At 51.8% G+C, this 18,157-nt stretch overlaps 1 protein-coding gene across 15 annotated transcripts in view; it reads right to left on the bottom strand.

Moving 5' to 3' along the window:
- Positions 1 to 3,148: 3,148 nt before the first annotated feature.
- Positions 3,149 to 18,157, bottom strand: part of CES5A (carboxylesterase 5A) — a 193,188-nt gene continuing 178,179 nt past the window's right edge. For 14 of the 15 annotated variants that reach the window (XM_037141535.2, XM_053663281.1, XM_053663272.1 and 11 more), the window contains 9 exons: positions 17,018 to 17,171; positions 15,421 to 15,525; positions 13,530 to 13,634; positions 12,088 to 12,228; positions 9,964 to 10,032; positions 7,755 to 7,902; positions 5,892 to 6,041; positions 3,694 to 3,766; positions 3,149 to 3,615 (listed from right to left, as the gene is read on the bottom strand). In XM_037141535.2, coding sequence (XP_036997430.2) covers positions 3,381 to 3,615; positions 3,694 to 3,766; positions 5,892 to 6,041; positions 7,755 to 7,902; positions 9,964 to 10,032; positions 12,088 to 12,228; positions 13,530 to 13,634; positions 15,421 to 15,525; positions 17,018 to 17,171 — 1,180 coding nt within the window. In that variant the 3' untranslated portion in view covers positions 3,149 to 3,380. The remainder of the gene's footprint in view (positions 3,616 to 3,693; positions 3,767 to 5,891; positions 6,042 to 7,754; positions 7,903 to 9,963; positions 10,033 to 12,087; positions 12,229 to 13,529; positions 13,635 to 15,420; positions 15,526 to 17,017; positions 17,172 to 18,157) is intronic. The other variant, XM_053663280.1, reaches the window with a different exon arrangement.

Below are 18,157 nucleotides of genomic sequence, written 5' to 3'. Positions count from 1 at the left end.
TGACCAGAATACAAGAGGCTGTGACAGACGAGGCCTGTCTCTGCTGTCGGGCGGAAGGTTTGTCCTGTATATGTGTTGTCAGGAGCAGCGCCAGGCAGGGCAGCCTCCCAGGTGAGGAACCCACCTCCCACCCTCTCCCCCACCTCTTCCCCAGGAATGACCTTGCCTCTCAGACGGCACCAGAGGCTGACTGGGGGAGGACTGGGCTTTGGGGTTGGGCAGAAAGGTCCAGAGTCCACAGTGCCCTTGAGAGGGGATCAGAAGCCACAGGGGAAGGGACGCCTCTCTGCCCGTCTGACACAGGAAAGTACAGAGATTAGGAAGAAAAACACTGCTGGCCATGACCTCCGCTCTGCCTGTGAGTTATTTCAGTCAGACTTCTCAAGTCATAGAAGACTTTTCACCTTTCAAATGTAACAGGGGAAAAGGCACAGGATAAATGGTATTGGTTTGTAATTTGGTTATTTTGACTGGTGTTCTTTTCCTTCCATCACAACCTCTCAGAAGCCTTGGAGGGAAGCCTTTTTTTTTTCCTTTTATGATGCTGCCCTCTGCTGGACATTAGGAAACTCACAGGCAAAGACATTCGGTAGGTTTCCAGTTTTGGTTCCAGATTGAGCAATTCAGATCCAAGACTGACTGGGGGTGAGGGGGTGGGGAAGGATTTTCTGTAAAAAAGTAAATGTTTAATTTATAATTAGAAAGCAAGTAAATATTTCGTTCTTGCAATTATGAGGAAGCAGAGGTGACTGAGAAATAATTTTTTAAACCAAAGGTACTCATTCCCAAAGTTGTTCATCAAATAATGCCCACAAACACCCGGGAGCGGACTAACAACCAAAGAGACTGCGGTAGCCACAGCAAGAAGACACGTGAGCTGATCTTTAAAGGACCTTTAGCCACCTGGAAAATCCCCATGCCACACTGCTGACACTTAGCACCGTTTGATCAGGGAAGTGCACTGAACGCCCAAACAGTGAAAATACGGGCTTCCAGACCTGGGCCAAAAAGATTCTGTTTCGGATGCACTGAGGCGCGGCTTGGGCAGTGGGATGTTGGGAAAACCCCCCAAGTTCGTCTCTTTATTACACACCTGATAGAAAACCCTGAATTAAGGAAGAAATCAGGTTGCCAAGTGGCATTTATGTTTCAGTTGTAATTCAACGACACATCTGATCGCACAGGGACAGGAGCCAGGAGGGAAGGAGGCCCAGCATCTGGGTGATTTGGAGATACGCTCTCTCTTGCAACACATCTATCAAAACGAGAACCATCCTCAAGGATGCCAGGACCGGGAGCCGCATATAAATAACACGTGTAATGTCACTCAATATGATGGTATTTCAACATGAGTTGAGGGATGTTTTCTGGCTGTTAGTTGGCAGACATGTCAACGTAGAAATTGACCCTTCGCAGCTGCAGAAGCAACTGAAGTTCCAGCTTGTGTACACCTGGCTCAGGCCCCCCTCCCAGAGCCAAAAAGCGGCCCGAGCTTCCCTGGTCCACCCCTGCCACAGACAATCCAGCAGCTGCAGATCAAGCACTGAGGGAGGCAGGCAGCCTGGCAGGTGGGGCCCTGCTCTGGAGAGAGAAGGGAGTGGAGCCCTGGGTTTGACCTGCTGTTTACTCACTAAGGGAACTTGAGGAAGCCCCTCCCTCTTCTCAGACGATTGTAAAATGAGAGGTCAGGGGTCCAAACTGAACCACTGTTAAGGGGTCACGTGGTATCCGTGAGTGAAACAGGCAGGCACTGGACTAAGGGGAATAGTGAGAACCAGAAAGCAGTGTGTCAGTTTGTCAGTGCGATCCACAGAAGAAACAATCTTCACATGTTGCAATCTTCACATGCTCTTGCTGTCAGCACGTGGGGGATCATCACTCCACAGTCCCTGCCACGCGCTCTGCGCTCTGCCAGGGCCGAGGAGGTGGGAGCTGACGTGCAGGCTGTGCACTGCAGAGGGCGCCACTTCCGACCTCGTGCACTCAGCAGAGACGCAGATACTTACCAAGGATGGAGTCCTGGGCGGTATCTGTCTGCATGGGGCTTGGAGGAAAGGATACCTTTCGATTTGCACAAAGGTGCTGCGTGACAATGCAGCTCACATATTGCCAGGGCTTCTCCCCCCCTCCCTTTTTTTTTATTTGGAGAAGCTTGAAACATAGCTTGTAACGTGAAAGTTCCCCGATTCAAAATTAGTTGAGGATGAATTCCAAAACATTTGTGACTTTATGCCTTATGTGAGCTAAAAAAAAAAAAACTCCTGGGGCCCAGATTCAGTCTGCAGTTGGAGGTCTTCAGCCCAGATGAACCCTAAATTGCTGACATGAAGCCCTCCTGCCCTGTGTACCTCGTGTGTGACCTTGAAGCCATCCCAAAGGAAAATGAATTGCTCTGGTTAGTGACGTCAGGACGGAAAAGGGATCACGTGGGCACAGAAACTAGAAACACACCCTTTGAATGCTGGTGTGCACAGTTCCCTCACCCATCATCTGGCTAACTTCCATTCGTCCTTTCTTACTAAAAATGTTCTTTTTCTGGAGACAGCCTCCTAAGACTTCGACCCAAAGTCGGCTACCTAGTTACACTTTCTTTAGATACCTTACTTATTGCTGAATGAACTTCACCAACTCGCATCATGCGATACTCACGTGAATGTCTGTCTGCTTACCGTCTCTCTGCTCACCATTTGGGGGACAGCTTGCTTTGCTCTCTGCTGCACCCCCATGGGGAAATGCCTGCACAGAGCAGGCGCCCAGTGTGGACTCACTGAATGACTGATTCATCTCAGTCTCCGTCAGGGAGACATCTTCTCTCCTTAGTGTCCTTGACCTGACCTGCAGCACGGGGCTTGATTCCTGGGTTCCTGACCTTGGGGGATGTCCGGTTTCCACTGCTCAGAAGGAGGTTCTCTGGCCCCCACAGATCTCTGAGCCAGAGAAGGAGTCCTGTCCGAGCCAATGACAGTCAGGACAACCGTGCGTGGCTCGGAGTTGAAAGCTGCCTGGGCTGGGGTTGGAGGACTCACGTTCCGGGAAACTCACACGGACGCCTTCTCCGAGACAGTCATCTTGCGCGTTGCGGGCAGAGGGGCGTAGTTTTTAGCCTAGAATTGAATTCTGTTCCCTGTACGTATTAAACATTCTGCTTTTATTTCACGTGCATTGCCAGATCATCATTATGCCAACAAATAGGCCAGCCCTCCTGCAGGTGTAGTGAAGACATTTTCAAGGCAAATGGCATTTTTCTCAATGTTGAAAGGAATTCCCTAAGGATCGGCTGAAGCAGCCGATTCCATAAAGTAGCTAAACACAGAATGTAGCCAGGCATGGCGGGAGGCACTGTAGTAGAAGGGAAACCAAAGTCACAGAAAGATAACTTCTCAACAGACAAAAGGGAACATAAAAGGCAAGAGCAGAGAAAGGAAGAATACGGAGGAAGGAGGAAGGCCAAGGTGCCCCCCGGAAGTGGACATCATCAGGGGGAGGGTCTCTGTCCAAAACTCCACCTTCTGCGCTTTCAGTCTCTGTCCCACGCTCAGGTTCAAGTTCAGCTGCAGGTACTGCTCCTCCTGGCTGTAGGCTGGCCACAGAGGCAGGCCTTTCCCGTTCGGGTCCCTGGGAGGGAGGGCACAAGGAGAGGTGAGCTTTTTGTCCTCAAGCTCAGGGCTGTGGGAAGGCTGGAGGTTTGCTTACCCAGTTCGAGCAAAGTTGGCCCAGTACCTCATCATCTTCCTGCTCAGCAATTTCTCCTCCTCCGTGGCTCCTTCTGCAAGAGATAATCCCAAAATCCAGCTCCCACCAACGTTCGCCAGAAGCCCAAGGTGCCTCACATTTGATGAGTGCTTTTCGCATCTCTCCTCCTGCAGGATCCTCACCAGCCTATCAAGCCACTTCACTCGTTTTGCATTTGTAGGTACCGAGGTCCAGAACAACTGTGGCTGGCCCGAGAAATCCCGGCCTCCAAATGGTGGACGCTGAACACGCACCGTCCCTGCGCGCCCCACGCTCTTCCAACCATTCCCCACGCGCTTCCAACCATTCCCCCGAGGCTACAAGTTCCTTAGGGAACAGAGACCACCTTTCTCTCTCCCAATTATTGTATTTCTTTATTTGACAAAGTAATGCTCAAAGCATTTTGCTCAAAGCGCAAAACCCAAGAAGCAGAAAGAGTATCTAATCAAAGTTAGTTTCTCTCCCATCTGTTCTCTCTACTGTTACCAGCCTCAGAGGCCACCATTGCTACCAGGCTCTTGGGCGCCCTCTGAAGGCAGGCTAGACATGTACATGTTTTTACAGATGCTGTAGTATAATGGACCCAGATCATGCATCTTTCTTTTTGTTAAAATTCTATCTAAGAGATAGTTCCACCATGTCGCCTGTAAGACTCCCATTTATTACCACTTATTGTCCTATAAATATATGTATATTTATATGCAATTCTGTAAATATATAATTTGTGTTTCCAGTACTCTATTAATCGATCTTTACATCATTTCCAGACTTGTGCTGATAAAAGCAATGCTCTAGTGGGCAGGCATATTTTTTTGCACATGGGAAAATATACTTGCAAAAACACCCTGAGAAGCAGAATTGTTAAAAACCACACGCATTTCAGATTTTCACTGAGTTTTCCACTAATAGATGAGGTTGCCTGTTTTCCCACACCTGCTCCAACAATTATGAAAAATGTATTGTTCTTCCCAACCTCGACCAATGAGAAATGAGTCCTCAGTCAGAGCAAGTTTGCAGTCCTCTTGCTGAGAGTGAGGTTAAGTCGATTTTCATGTTTAAAAGCCACTTGAGTTTCCTTTCCCACACACTGTCTATTTATACCTGTTACCCAGTTTGCAGCCGGGCTATTTCTTTTCTCACTGATTTTAGGGCTGTTCAGACACCAGGGGATTTAACCCTTCCACACCGGTCGCTCATTCGCCCAGTTCGGAGGGCCCCTGTGCCCAGCAGAGAGACCGGGCTCGGTGACAGCTGCTGAGTAGTAACAACTGTGCGTCACTGATGGTGCATCTCTGAGAGTTACCTCACTTCATCCCTGTGCCAACCCAGGAGGTAGTTGTTGGAATCTATGTTATATGACGAGAATGAATGAATGAAACCATGAACGTTTAAACCGCAGAGGCACCCACTCCACATGGGAGGCTCTGTCCTCATCGTCAAGAGTCCGGCCTGAACTGGCCAAGCAGTTGGCCAGTTCAACTGCACTGCATTATGCACTGGCCTGAACTGCATTATGCAGTTTTTAAAAACTAAATATTGTAGTGATATTTTCTGCGTGTGGCTCCTCTAACTTTCCCTGCTGACCACCTCACCTGATGGGCTTATGATTCTAGGTACTGAGTGGGCTGCACACCCAGGAATAAAGGAGGCTTAGGAGTAACAGTTCACAAGCACTTACGGCAGATCGCCTGGACCCAAACCACTCTGGGCTGGGGCTCCGAAAACCGTGGCTTAGCCTTCCGCCCTGGGTGGCAGCCCATGGAGCCTCTGAGAAGGTTGGGGGGGGGGGGGTGAGGCCAGCAGTCAGAGAGCTGGGAGAATGTGGTTCTAATTGTTCAAAAATTAGATTGCAGAAGCACCGTCCTCCCCACCCTGCCTACCCCTTTGGGCTTTAGTACAAAGAGAAACACCCATCCAGCAAATGTTGGCAGCTCTTTTCCATTTTGATTTCTAAAAATATTCTAAAAATTTGAGGGGCGGGCATTTTCCAGGGGAAGGTCATGCTTGTAAACCATAGGTTAAATAAGTAAATTAGAATTAGCCCTCCAACTCCTGCATAGTTTGGGCCAGGTGAGGGGCTCTGTGCAAATAGTGGGGAGTCGGGTGTCCCCCCAGCGCATCCCAGTGTCCCTGCGAGAGCAGGCGGGGCCGCTCCTCACCAAACATGACAACGTCGCCCTTCAGGAAGGCACCTCCAAAGACAAAGCGGATTTCGTCCGTGTGATCGGCTCTGACGAAGGCCGGCTTCCTGTCCTTGAGGCACTGGGGCGGGTGCTGAAACTCATAGAAGTAAACAGGTGCACCGGCATCTGCAGATGGAGGAGAGAGCCCGTGGAGGGGTGCCGGGGCCGGGGGAGTGGAGGCGCCTGGGTAGGGGGCGTGGGGGCGCCCCGCATCCCCACCCATCCAGTCCTGGCTCCGCAGACCCACTGCGGGGAGGTGACTTGCACAAAGCTGACTTCCCTCTTCCTTACTGGGGGCTAGCATTTCCTGTCTGCGAAGGCAACCTGAGATGGCAAGACCTCTGCTTTTCAAAAGAAGCCCTTCCTACTGACCCAAGTCCACCTCCTCGTGACTTCCTCTCACTGAAGAGTTCATTGTCCAGCAGGGGTGTCCAACCTGCAGCCCACTGGCTGCACACAGCCCAGTGAGTGTGGGTGTGAGTGTGGCCCAATGCAAAATCGTAAATGTACTTAAGACACTATGAGATTTCTTTTGTGATTGCAAACATCAATGTATTTAACGTGTGGCCCAAGGCAACTCCTCTTCCAGTGCGGCCCAGAGACGCCAAAAGGTTGGACGCCGCTGGAAGGCAAACAGAACAAAGCTATTCCCTGCTTCCCAAAGCTCCCTGCACCCCACATTCCTTCCCCTCTCTTCTGCAAAAGGTCTTTGCTCTCTGGTTTCCCCGTCTTTCTCTGAACCATCCTTTTTTCTCTACTGCATAATGGCAACCACGCTTGCAAAGTCTGCCATTAAAGCGCATGCACAGACACACGTGTATACACACACATGTGGGCACACACGCACATGCTCTTGGTCTCGTCTTCCTCTCCAGGTACTGATTTTTCTAAATCCTTCTAGCAAGACCCCACCATACAGTTCTTATCTCTGCTTCCTCTCCTCCCCTTTTGTCTTTCAGTTGCAGTACCCTTTATGGACAATGAAAAGCACAGATTTCAAATGTAGTTTGATGAGCTTTTCTACATGAAGTGCATGCGCATTCATGTAACCACCACCCCAGTCAGGATACAGAAAGTCCCATGTGTCTCCTTGTGGTCACTCTACCAAGAGACAGTGTCTTCATTCCTATCACCACAGATTAATTCTTCCCGTTCTGGGCCCCAAGCATGGAACGCCACTGGGGACACTCCCCAGTGCCTGGCTTCTTTTGGTCAGCATGATATTTCTGACTTTCATCATGTTGCTGTGCGTATCAGTAGCTGACTCCTCTTTATCACAATTTATTTATCTACCCAGCTGATGGCAGGCCTTTGAGTTCTTTCCAGTTCAGGGCTACTATGATTAAAGCTGCTATGGATAATCACACACACGTCTTTGCTACGGTCATAGGTTTCACTTCCCTCACCTAGGGGGAGAATGCCTGAGTAATAGGTCAGGTGTCTGTTTATCTTTATGAGAACCTGACAGTTTTCCAGCATGGCTGCACCAGTTTAGATCAGCCCCCTCCTCAGCGCTAAGGCATTTGGGAAGACGCTACAGAAAGTAATCTAGGAGACTGGTCCCAGGAAAGTATGGGAGGTGGGAATTTGCTCCACGGTCCTGAAGAAGGGGAAGGAATGCAAAAAAACAAGAACTGACCGACATTCCTGAACTCTGAAAGGCAGGGGAACTGCCCTGCTTGGCACGCAGGGTCACAACCCAGACACCTCAGGAGGTCCCTCTCAGTGAGGGACCGGAAGGGCGGGCCAGGCGGCCGGTCAGCGGGCAGCAAGGATCCCTGCGGCCCCCAGTCTCGCTGCGCAGTGGCCCCACAGCAGGGGGGCGGCTCAGGGACTCACCTCTGTGATACCGAGCAGTGACCAGCCCAGGGACCACGAAGAACACATCTCCAAGCAGGTCCAGGAAACTGTCCCGTAGTTCAAACAGGGACTGTTCATCGTGGAAGTATTCGTCAGCCACGACGTTTAAATACTGGGTGGGGATGTCCTGTAAAAGATCACAGTCACGGGCGGTCCAGGTCAGTGACGGCAGCCCACTCGCCGGGTGTGGGCCCGTGCAGGCATGATCCTGAGGGCTCTGTCACACTGAAGCCACAAGGCGAGCCTGCGGCGCAGACATCGAAATCAGCCCCGTTTCACAGATGAGGGGACTGAGGCTTACAGAGGTCAGTTAAGTGGTTTGCCTGAACTGGTGGAACCACGATTCTTTCCAAGCCTATTTGCATCTAAATGCCATGCTCTTCAGGCCTGTCTGAAATGTTTCAGAAACCGCCACCCTGGGCAGAACTGGCTGTGTCATTTGCGGGACGCGGTGCCAAGTGAACACGTGGGGCCTCTTGTTCAAACACAGCGAGACTTTCAGGATGGCGACAACAGACCACCCAACCTAGTGCGGGGCCCTTCTGAGCACAAGGCCCTTTGGGGACTACACAGGTCACACCCTGGGCAGCCGGCGCGGCTCCTTGTACCAGCGCTGCTGCCAGGCCTCGGCTGTTAGATCAAAGCTGGTTGGTCCCTTGGAGTTTCCTCATCTACCAAAAACGGGGTCTCTCAAAGGGTCTTTAGTTCTGCTGCTTCCCTGGGACCCACTGCCAATCCCTTAACAGGGCATCACCTGCTTTCTCCGACCTGGCACCAGGCTGCCTCTCAACCTGCAGCCCCTCCACTTGCCCCACGCACTAAGGCCAGAGGCTGGGAGGGAAACTCAGGAAGGTTCAGGGTCCGCCCCACTGGTGATGCCCTCAGGGGTCCGGCACTCTGGACAAGTTGCTGCACCTCAGCCCCCCAACTCTGACCCAAAGGCACAGCCCCTCCCAGGTCTCTCGGGGTTTGGAGGAACATGAGCCACAGCATGGGGCACCGCTTGGACTTGTCCATTGGGCCCTCTGACAGCCAGCCGCTCTGGTCGGGCCCAGAGCAAGCAACCCAAGGGGGTAGAGATGCTCTGTGGAGCCTCCTGCCAGCCCAGCAGGGCAGTCAGGGGCAAGGCTACGCCGTCAGCATCAGAGAACAATGTACCATTTGAGAAGCCCCTCCATGCTCCCAAGCCTCAGGGGAGATGGCACCCCCTGCTGACCCTCGTGCACCTTTCCACACCCCACCTCCCACTCCTAGGACCTCGCTCAAGATATCTTCTCTTCTTGGAATTCCCTTCTGCTCGGGTGTTCCCCAGATCAATGGCCTCTTGTTCTGCAAGGCCATCTCCACCCCAGCCTGAGAGATTCCTCTGGCCAACTTCTAGTTTAAATACCTCTCTAACTTTAGTCCCAACTCTCATCCCCAGACAGCCAAGACTCATCCAAATCCCTTCCAAGCCTTAGGGCCTGAGGGATCCCGTACCTCCGGTCTGGTCCACACTGTAGCCACAGGACTCTTTCTCAAGTACATACTGAATGTACACATCACTTCCATCCCTAGCCCTTGGGCTGAACTTCACATTTCTCCACAGTGTGTAACATCCACAACGCCCTCCCCGGCCTCAGCCCACCCCTGCCACTGATCTCTTAACGCTTCTCTGCTCCTGAATGGTTCTCTTGGTTCCCCCGGCTCCCCTCGCCGCTGCTCCTACCACCGACAGCACAAACCTGACTCACACTCCAAAACCTTTCCCTACCCGCTGTGGACACCATGGGCCCGGACATCTCTCTGCCCTGATCTGTGAAGCAATGCCCTGAAGGGTCTCATCGGTCCGTCTACCCTTACAGTCTACAGGTTCCTCAAGTGCAGGGGGGGGTGCCTGCTCATCACTGTGCCCTAGTGCCTCGGGAGGTGCTGGGACGGGCGGCCTCCCAGCAAAGATTGGATCAGCGAAGAAATGACTGAAATGAACCCAGAACCGAGTACACAGGGAAAAAGTGTTCATGGAAAGGTGCAAGGGAAGAAGGAAAGGAATCAGCATCCTCACGTCTGGGATGTACTCGTGCAGGCAGTGAATGAATAAATGGTTGAATGATCGTCCTCAGAATTTCTAGCGTCCAACACATGCCTGGCTGGCATGGAGTGAACCTGAGTCCCTAGTCTCAGGTGGGTTGCAGAATTCGGGACTCACCAGAGCTGTGTGCAGCATGCGCAGGATGACGGACTTGTTGGAGCCCCTGAGGACCTCAGGGAACTCCTTCTGTGGAGAGAAGCAGGGAGCCCTGTGAGCACATCAGGTCATCAGAAGGGAAGCTGGTCTCTCTGGGGACCCCCGGGCCCTGCCTTTCAGAGGGGAGACTGGGAGAAGCAGTAACCCATTCGGCCCCCAGGGGGCGCATGTAGAAGCAGCCTCAGTGGGTGGTTCAACAACACAGTTTCTGCTCACATTTCATAGAAGGCAGCCACTCCTTTACACCCATAGCCCAGTGCGACCCGAGTGGCTTCCCCGTGGAAAGGCCACGTCATGGGCTGTGTTGTGTCCCCACAAGTTCCTATGTTGAAGCCCTAACCCCAGGACCTCAGAATGTGACTGCGTGGGGACAGGGTTTTTAAAGAGGCGATTACGTTAAAATAAGGATCTTAGGTTGGACTCTAATCTAATTTGACTGATGTCTTTATTAGTAGAGGCCTTGTGGACACAAAAGAAGACATCGGAAAGGCGTGCACACAGAATAGATCATGTAAGGACACAGCTATAAGGCGGCCAGCTGTAAGCCAAGGAGGGAGGCCTCAGAGGAAACCAAATTGGCCAGCACCTTGATCTTCAACTTCCCAGCTTCCAGGACGGTGAGAAAATAAATCCCTGTTGTTTAACCCACCCAGCCTGTGGTGCTTTGCTACGGCAGCCCTTGATCATTAACACAGGCCACAATTTGGCTTTGACACCAAGTTCAACGAGAAACCAGAGACTCTTGAAACCGGCGGTTTGCTGTTCTCTTTCTAAAGACCTTTGCAATCAGGGCCTCCAAGAAGCCAGCCGCTGGCAGGTTAAGTGGCGAGGCTGGCGGTTAAGCGGTTAAGAACACCGGCTCTGCTTCGTAAGCAGTGAGAGCTACAAGTAAGCATTTGTTAAATGACCCCCTCCCCTGGCCAATATTAGAGTTTAAAAATGAGGGGGTAGAAATGCTATTCATTGTCAAGTGAATTTCCCTGGTACTTTTTCTGCTCAAAATTTTGAACCACTAGGGCAGTTACATAAACACATCTGTCTCCTAGAATATGAGGGAACCCCCGGAGTTATGGAAGTTATCCATCAGTGTAGTTTAACTACGAAGGTCCCTCTCTGCATGTTTGGAAGCTGGGATTTGTGACCGTCCACTAACTTTGTTACTTGACAAACCTGTGTATTTCATAAGCTCATGCCCCCGGCCTGAGAGGAGGTGGGTCTGTGGAAATGAGCTGTGATGGTATTATGAGTTTGAACACTCCACTCTTCTGAGGACAGAGGAAAGGGTCACTTCAACCGTGGAGGGCCTTCGCAAACCACACGGTCCAGGAAGCACGGCTCCTCCTCCGCACTCAGGCCTCAGCTCAAATGAGCCCTCCCTGGGGACCCTTTCCTGACCACCCTTTCTCCTTCCTCAGGAAGATTTCTCTCCCTGGTTTCTGTCCTTCACAGCCCCCAACTGCCTCTGAAAACTTGCATTTCATCTGTCCCTGCCCTTGAGAATGGAGGCTTGCAGAAAGCTGTATCTGAGTGAGCAGAAAGCCGCAGCCGAGTTACTTGTTCACAGTTGCATGCTCGGGTTTTAACATCAGAGAGCTCAGCGCATGTCGTAAATGTTCAGTTCATTCCTGTTGAATGACTGAAGCGATTCAGTGGCTTTGCAACTTGCCCCGGCTCAGAGAGCATCCTCGGAAACCTAAGTGCCTGAACTGAGGCCGAGCAGGAAGGTGTAAGGGCCGGGAGGTTTCTGAACCTTCACGGATTTCACCTTTGAAGTCTTCAGTAGCTGTGCTTGTTTGAAACAGTCGTTTGTCACGTGTTGAACAAAGCTCTAATGGACCCCATCATCTCTTAGCATTTCAGTCATTTCTTTCACCAACAACCTCCATGAGGAGCAGGGTGGATACTCGGTAAGGCTGACCCCAGGCCTGTCACCCTCCTTCAGAGAGAGGAAAGGTGACCGCTCTGCACTTGGCTGGTGGGCTCCAGCCTCCACAGCACTCCACGTCCGTGGGAGGGACCCTCGAAGGAAGCAATGCCCCACCTCACTGTCGGGGGAGTGAGCAGAGGCACGGGTAGAATTCTTACCACTGGCAGAAGGAAGCCACACTCGTGGTTATTGACTCCGATGATAGAAGGAACCGAATTAAATGTTTTTTTAATCAATAGCTCTAGAGGTTCATTGGGAAAGAAAAAACCATCCACCACTCTCGTGAAAGACTTGGTTTTCTGAAATAAGAAGAGAAAAGTTGGAAGCACTCTCTGTTCGCAAACTCCACTGTCCCCAAACCCTAGACACGCTGAGCCAGCCCAGTCTAGCAAAATGTGGTAAGAAAGGGAAAACAAGCCACTCTGGGCCCCTCCCAATGTATCTGTGCGCCTGGGCAAGGTGGGGACAATTTCTTTGTGCCTTTGTTTCCTCATCTGCTAACCGGGGATAAAAACAATATCTACCTAAGGAAAACACTGGCCTAGCACGGTGGTTCTCCAAGTGTGACTCCCAGACCACCAGCGTCAGCACCACCTGAGGACTTGTCAGAAATGCAGGGTCTCAGGCCCCACACCAGGACCACTGGACACAAAACTCTGGGGATACTGTCCAACCAACTTAAAAAAAAAAACCTTCCCAGGGGATTGCAATGCGTGTTTTAGTGTGAGAACCACTGGACAAATGCAACGGGCAGAATGGTGAGGGTGGGGATGGCCAGGGAACTGAGGGCTGGTGGGAACCCCTTCCCCAGATGTCCTCCCCAGCACTGTGCCTGGGGTCAGGCTGGATATTTCTGGGGTCTCAGGAAGCAACACTTGGCTCTATTCATGGGGAATGGGGGTAGGTCTCTATTAGGAAGTGGGGTTAGACACCCCCATCAGGTCAAGGACTTGCCCACTTCCCAGACTCCAGCAGGGCTCACAGCAAATCCTCAGCTCAGGCCAGAGAACTACTTACAACTGTGGGAATCTGACAGATAAGGACCCTGCTCTGCCAAGGACCATCAGAAGCTCTCAGGACTGGAAGGGACATAAAAGATCATCCAGTCCATTCAATGAGTCACCCAGTGACCGAAATTGGCCATCGGGACCCTCCCTGCACCCCCAGAAGAGGCGGGTATCGCACCGCCTTCTGCAAGAGCAGACCCTTTGTCAGGCAACTGAGTGTTTAGGAAGTTCTTGGTCACACCAAGCTACAAGGGCCCCCTGCAGGACTTGTAGCTCTTGATCTTGATGTTAGCTGCTGGGGTCTTGTGAAACAAGCTCGGTCCCTCTACCCAGTGAGGTGCCTTCAGTGACTGAGATGCTACTTCTGTAGCTTGTATTTTACTGGACCTTCTTCCGGCTAAGGAGGCACTGCTGGCCCATGAAGTTCTTTAAATTGCCCATCAGGGTCCTAGAGTCCACATATTTACAGCCATTACTGAGAATCCCCTACCCCCACCTTTCCAAGTCCCAGGTCAAAATAAATAAAAGCGGCAGGGTGTGTCTACCACCCATTCAAAGGGCCGCCCCACCCCTAAGCCCCTCCCCCGCTTCACCTCACTGATGCGCAGCAGCTCCTCCGATGGCTTTGCCCGCAGGCACCGCAGCAGGGCCTGGGAGTCGACTGCGCTGCAGCCACAGGTGTTTGCAATCATCCGCAGCTATTTCCAGGGGAGGAACAGGATAGGGCATGGGATTGAGGGCCTCCATGAAAACGAAAGTTGGAAAGAGCCCTCTATCCAGCAACAGGCCAGTCCGTCATACATGACGTCCAGCCTGCCAGTCCTCCCCATTCTCATGCCCGTAGTGGACAGGACACAGTGAGGACAGGTGGGCCCTGCGTCATCTTTACTCTTACCTGATGCTCCTTGTCACCTTTACCAATTGCTGAGGCTGGGGGCGAGGGTTTACCAGTCTGTGGCCATGGAATAGAGTCAAGACTCCTGGTCATGGGGTGACCTGTGATGTCACAGTCCCATGGCGTTGGCCCTGCGCCCCACAGAGCCCGGAACCTAACTCTGAGGTGCTGAGAGGAGTCAGGAGCCCCCAAGAGCGAGCATTTGCTTTGCATGCTCCTTAATTGTCTGCTGAGGCAGGAGGCCAGCTCAGAGGTTCAGCTTGTCACCTCACCCCCAGCCTGGAACACCCTGAACCCTTTCCCTCTGTCTTCTACACCAGTGTCATTCACTCCTGAAGGCCCAAGTCACATCTTCTCCAGGATGTTCTTTCCAACCACTACAGCCCCTAGGAATCCCCTCCTCCTCCGATCTCCCATCTCTACAAGGATCTCTACCCTCTCTACCTAGCCCTCCAAGAAGCCCCTTCTCATCCTGCCACGGAACTTTCCACGTGTGTAACGTTTGTCCCTAGAAAGTAACGGTCCTTAATCTTCTGGGAAGCATGTGTGCTCTGAGAATCCAGCCAAAGCCCCAGACCCTCTCCCCGGGAAAATGCTGACACCTATTGAGTTTGCATACGATTGACGGAGTTTGAGGACCACCTCCCAAATATATCCATGGGCTCCGGGTTTAAAATTCTTGTCACAAAATGATCCAAGTCTCCTTGGGTTAGTATGTGCCTTCTCCATGTAAAAACCCACAGATCCTAACACAGAGCTGGGAAAACAGTGGGCACTTGGGATGTGTGTGGCGCGTGAACACACACACACACACACAACGCAGCTCCATATGTCATGTTGCCAACCACAGTTTTCCCTCTGCAGAGAGGGTGCTTTCCCAATATTGTAACTCCGTTTCTGGGCTTGGTATATGTTGCTCTTGCCTATTAGGAGTTTAAGAAAATGCTCCACCAATACAGATAATACCCAGGAGATGGCTGCACAGCCCAGTGCTTAATTAATATTCACTAAATGAATCAGCTCATTGGTGAACACATTCATTGAGCAAATACTCATAGTCACCTAATATTTACCAGACATTATGCTGGGACGTGAGAGATATAAGGTACCTCGGTCTCTAGGTCCTGGTAGGATGCAAAGACAAGATGACAGGGGACAAATACCTAGGGCATATGCCTCACCTACCCCGTCACGATCTCATGTCAGACAATATTAATAAATCACAGTGTCATTTCTTACTGAGCTGCAAACAGCATCGGAATATTACTAGAGTGCTCTAGGTCAACTAGAGTGAGTATAGCTGTACATAATGCAGGGGACAAAGACATACATCGCAAGCAAAGAATAATAGATAGAATATGAGGTCTCTCTCTCTCTCACACAAATACACACACTCACACGCACACACACCGGCAGTGCCGCATTGTGTATTGGACCCACTTCCTACTAAACCAGGCCTTCCATGGAGCAGTAAGGTTCACCCTAAGCCAGCATCGGACTCTTTGGCCATGGTCAGTAAGGCCAGTACAGGGTCTATCAACAGGTGTTCTGAGGATAGGAAGCTGGAGAGATGTTAACAAGATACCTACATCCTCATTTCTCTCTTCATCAGGGGCCAGCAGGTAAGGGATGATAGCCACCCCACTCTCCATGATGGCTTTGTGGAATAAGTCACTGGCCAGTGGGGACAGGACCTGGAGAGATGACAGAGGAGACCCAGCAAAAGTTATCTGGGGGGGCTTCCCGCCCATCACACACTGCCCATCCCTTCTTTAAAGAAACCTTCCCAGGAAGCCTCCTTACGAGAGCTTGAGAGAGACAGAAAAGCCCTGGTCTGAGGGTTTAAGGACTGGTTGTGAGGGGGTGGGTAAGTAGGTGGGTATGTTTTATAACCTCTCGAGCCCCCCCCCCCCCCCCCAGTTCCACAAGAACTTTGAAGTCACACATTCTGGCGTGTGAGTTCAAGCTCCTTACTTCCCGGCTGGGCAGCCTCAGGAGAGCTGTTGAATATTTCTGAGCTTCAGTTTACTCTCTGACAAAATGGGAGTAAAAATGGAGCCCACGTCTCAGGTTTGTTCTGAGGAGTAGAAGTAATGGATGGCAAAGGCTTCACACACACCTGGTTAATTAGCAAGCACTCATGACACGGTGGCTGCTGTTGTGTACGTAAAGTTATTTATAATCTGCCTTCTAAGGCTGTTTGGAAGGTAGAGAATACCTCGTACACTGTCAAGTGTTACACAGCAGAAGCCTCCCCCACCTCCCAGCAACTGACTTGTGTGATTAACACGTTAACCGCTGCCCAGGACAGCCAACCACCCAGAACTCAGAGCCGGGGAGCCTCCCTCCCCCGGCCCATCCACACGTTTCCATTCCCACCAGGTCCTCGCCAACAGTCTGGTGCAGTTTGCTTCCAAACCTGCGTCGTCAGTTACGTTTGCTATCGTAATTACGTAATCAATGAAGTGGGAACCCATGGACGTGTGAGTGTAAAAAGAAAACAGAATTATGTTTTTTTGGGGGGGAAACAACCTTGTTAGAGGCAGATAGCTAAAAACTGCAGCTATTAAAATAGGGGGTGAACAAGGTAGGAATCAACCATGTGGGGGGATGGACAACTCCGTAGGTGGCTGCATTCACAGGCTACTTTGCAGGCCTCTTTGGTGCATGCTCACTCCCTGGACACAAAACCACAGTTTGAGGGAGGTGAGTCCTGAGGGCGGTTTATGCAAGAGTCATGGGGACCTCCAGCCCGCAAACTGGCTCTGAAAAGGTGAGACCCTGTAGCAAACTATAGGTGGGGGAATGTCCATTGTATGTTTTAAGTTAAAATAAAGTGTTTGTACGCATCCTTTGAAATTTTATGCTTTCACTGAGCTTTTCTATTAAACAAATTACCTGTCCTGGTCATTGGATACCAGGGATTCAACTGTACAAATACAAATGATTTTTCCTCAAATTCTCCTTCACTATGTGACCTTGGGAGATTCATTTCAACTCTCTGATGACAGCTCTTGTCCTTAAAATGAGACTGAGCCCCTAACTCACAATGCGAGGCTCCAGGGGGACAATGTGCATTAAAGTGTCCAACACGAAGCACCGACCAGATGGAAGTGGATCATCACCCTCATTTTTGTAACCTCCTCTGCCCCAAGGTTCATTCAAGTCCCAAAGAAGAGAACTCACAAGGCTGGACACGCTGATGGCTCCTGCTGACTCGCCAAAGATGGTCACAGAGCGTGGGTCCCCGCCAAAGAATTCGATGTTCTTCTGCACCCAGGTGAGGGCGGCCAGCTGGTCCATGAAGGCCCAGTTCCCCGGGGCATACCGGTCCCCTGTGCTAGGGGCGAGAGGCAGAGAGAACACATGGGCCACTGTCTGCCTCCCACAGCAGCCGGGGGAGTTGAGGGCAGGGGCTGTGGGCGGGGGTCAAGGCACCGCCTTGCCCACTGGGGAGGGGCTGAGGATGAGAGACCTGAGGACACGGGAAAGCCAGCTGCCTCAGCTGGTTCTCTCCCTCTGCCGGGATTGGGGTTTGAGAATCTGAGGAAAGCTACACACCCAGGAAAGCACACAGAAAGCAAACTGCACGTGCAGTTTCCGGACGTGCACAGGCTCTCCTGAACCTGTGGGTTCCAGCAGAGCCCTGCTCCTGAGAGCGGGTCTGCAGCAGGGAGCAGGACTCACCGGGCACAGAGGTTCCAATGAACGACTAAAGGAATGACAGAGACACTGTTACAGCAGCGGTGGCACGTCAGGTGACACCGTCCTGAGGGCTTCATGGCTGATGCTTCCATAGTCCTCCCAGCCAGCGAGGTGGGCGATGCTGTTTTTTCTCCCGCTGCCCCTCTGGGTTCTATCCCCACCATCTCTGCCCTCCTCCCAGAAGGCTGACCCCTGGGAAGTGCACCCAGACTTCCCACTGTGTGTGCTCAGTGGAAGGCCCCGGCCAGGGGCTTGGGGCGGGCTGTGGAGACCAGCACGTTCATCCCACCGCCCCAGGTCTCCGCTGAGCAGTGCTACGGGCAGTGGCTATATTTCTCTGCGGCCATAGCTCAGGCCACTTCCCTGCAGTGAGAGCTGCAGGCAAGCCCGGAGCTCACTGCTGGATACCTCGGCTTCTTCTCACAGACAGGAAAGCAGGACCTGGACAGAGTAAATCCCTTGCCCAGGACCTACAGTGGTGCAGATGGGGGATTTAAACTCAAGGAGACTGACCGCAGAATCTGACCCCAGAATCTGACCCTGGCCACAGCCCCCTGGGGCAGCCCATGCAGAGAGCTGCTTTCACAGGATGGGTGGGCAGTTTAATGAGGAGGGGACAGG

Source organism: Artibeus jamaicensis, unplaced genomic scaffold (genome assembly GCF_021234435.1).
Source record: "Artibeus jamaicensis isolate MK-2021 breed Jamaican fruit bat unplaced genomic scaffold, CSHL_Jam_final contig_3152, whole genome shotgun sequence".
Classification (NCBI taxonomy): Eukaryota; Metazoa; Chordata; class Mammalia; order Chiroptera; family Phyllostomidae; genus Artibeus; species Artibeus jamaicensis.
The sequence above is the reverse complement of the archived record's forward strand: the minus strand, read 5'-3'. Positions and strand labels throughout refer to the sequence as shown.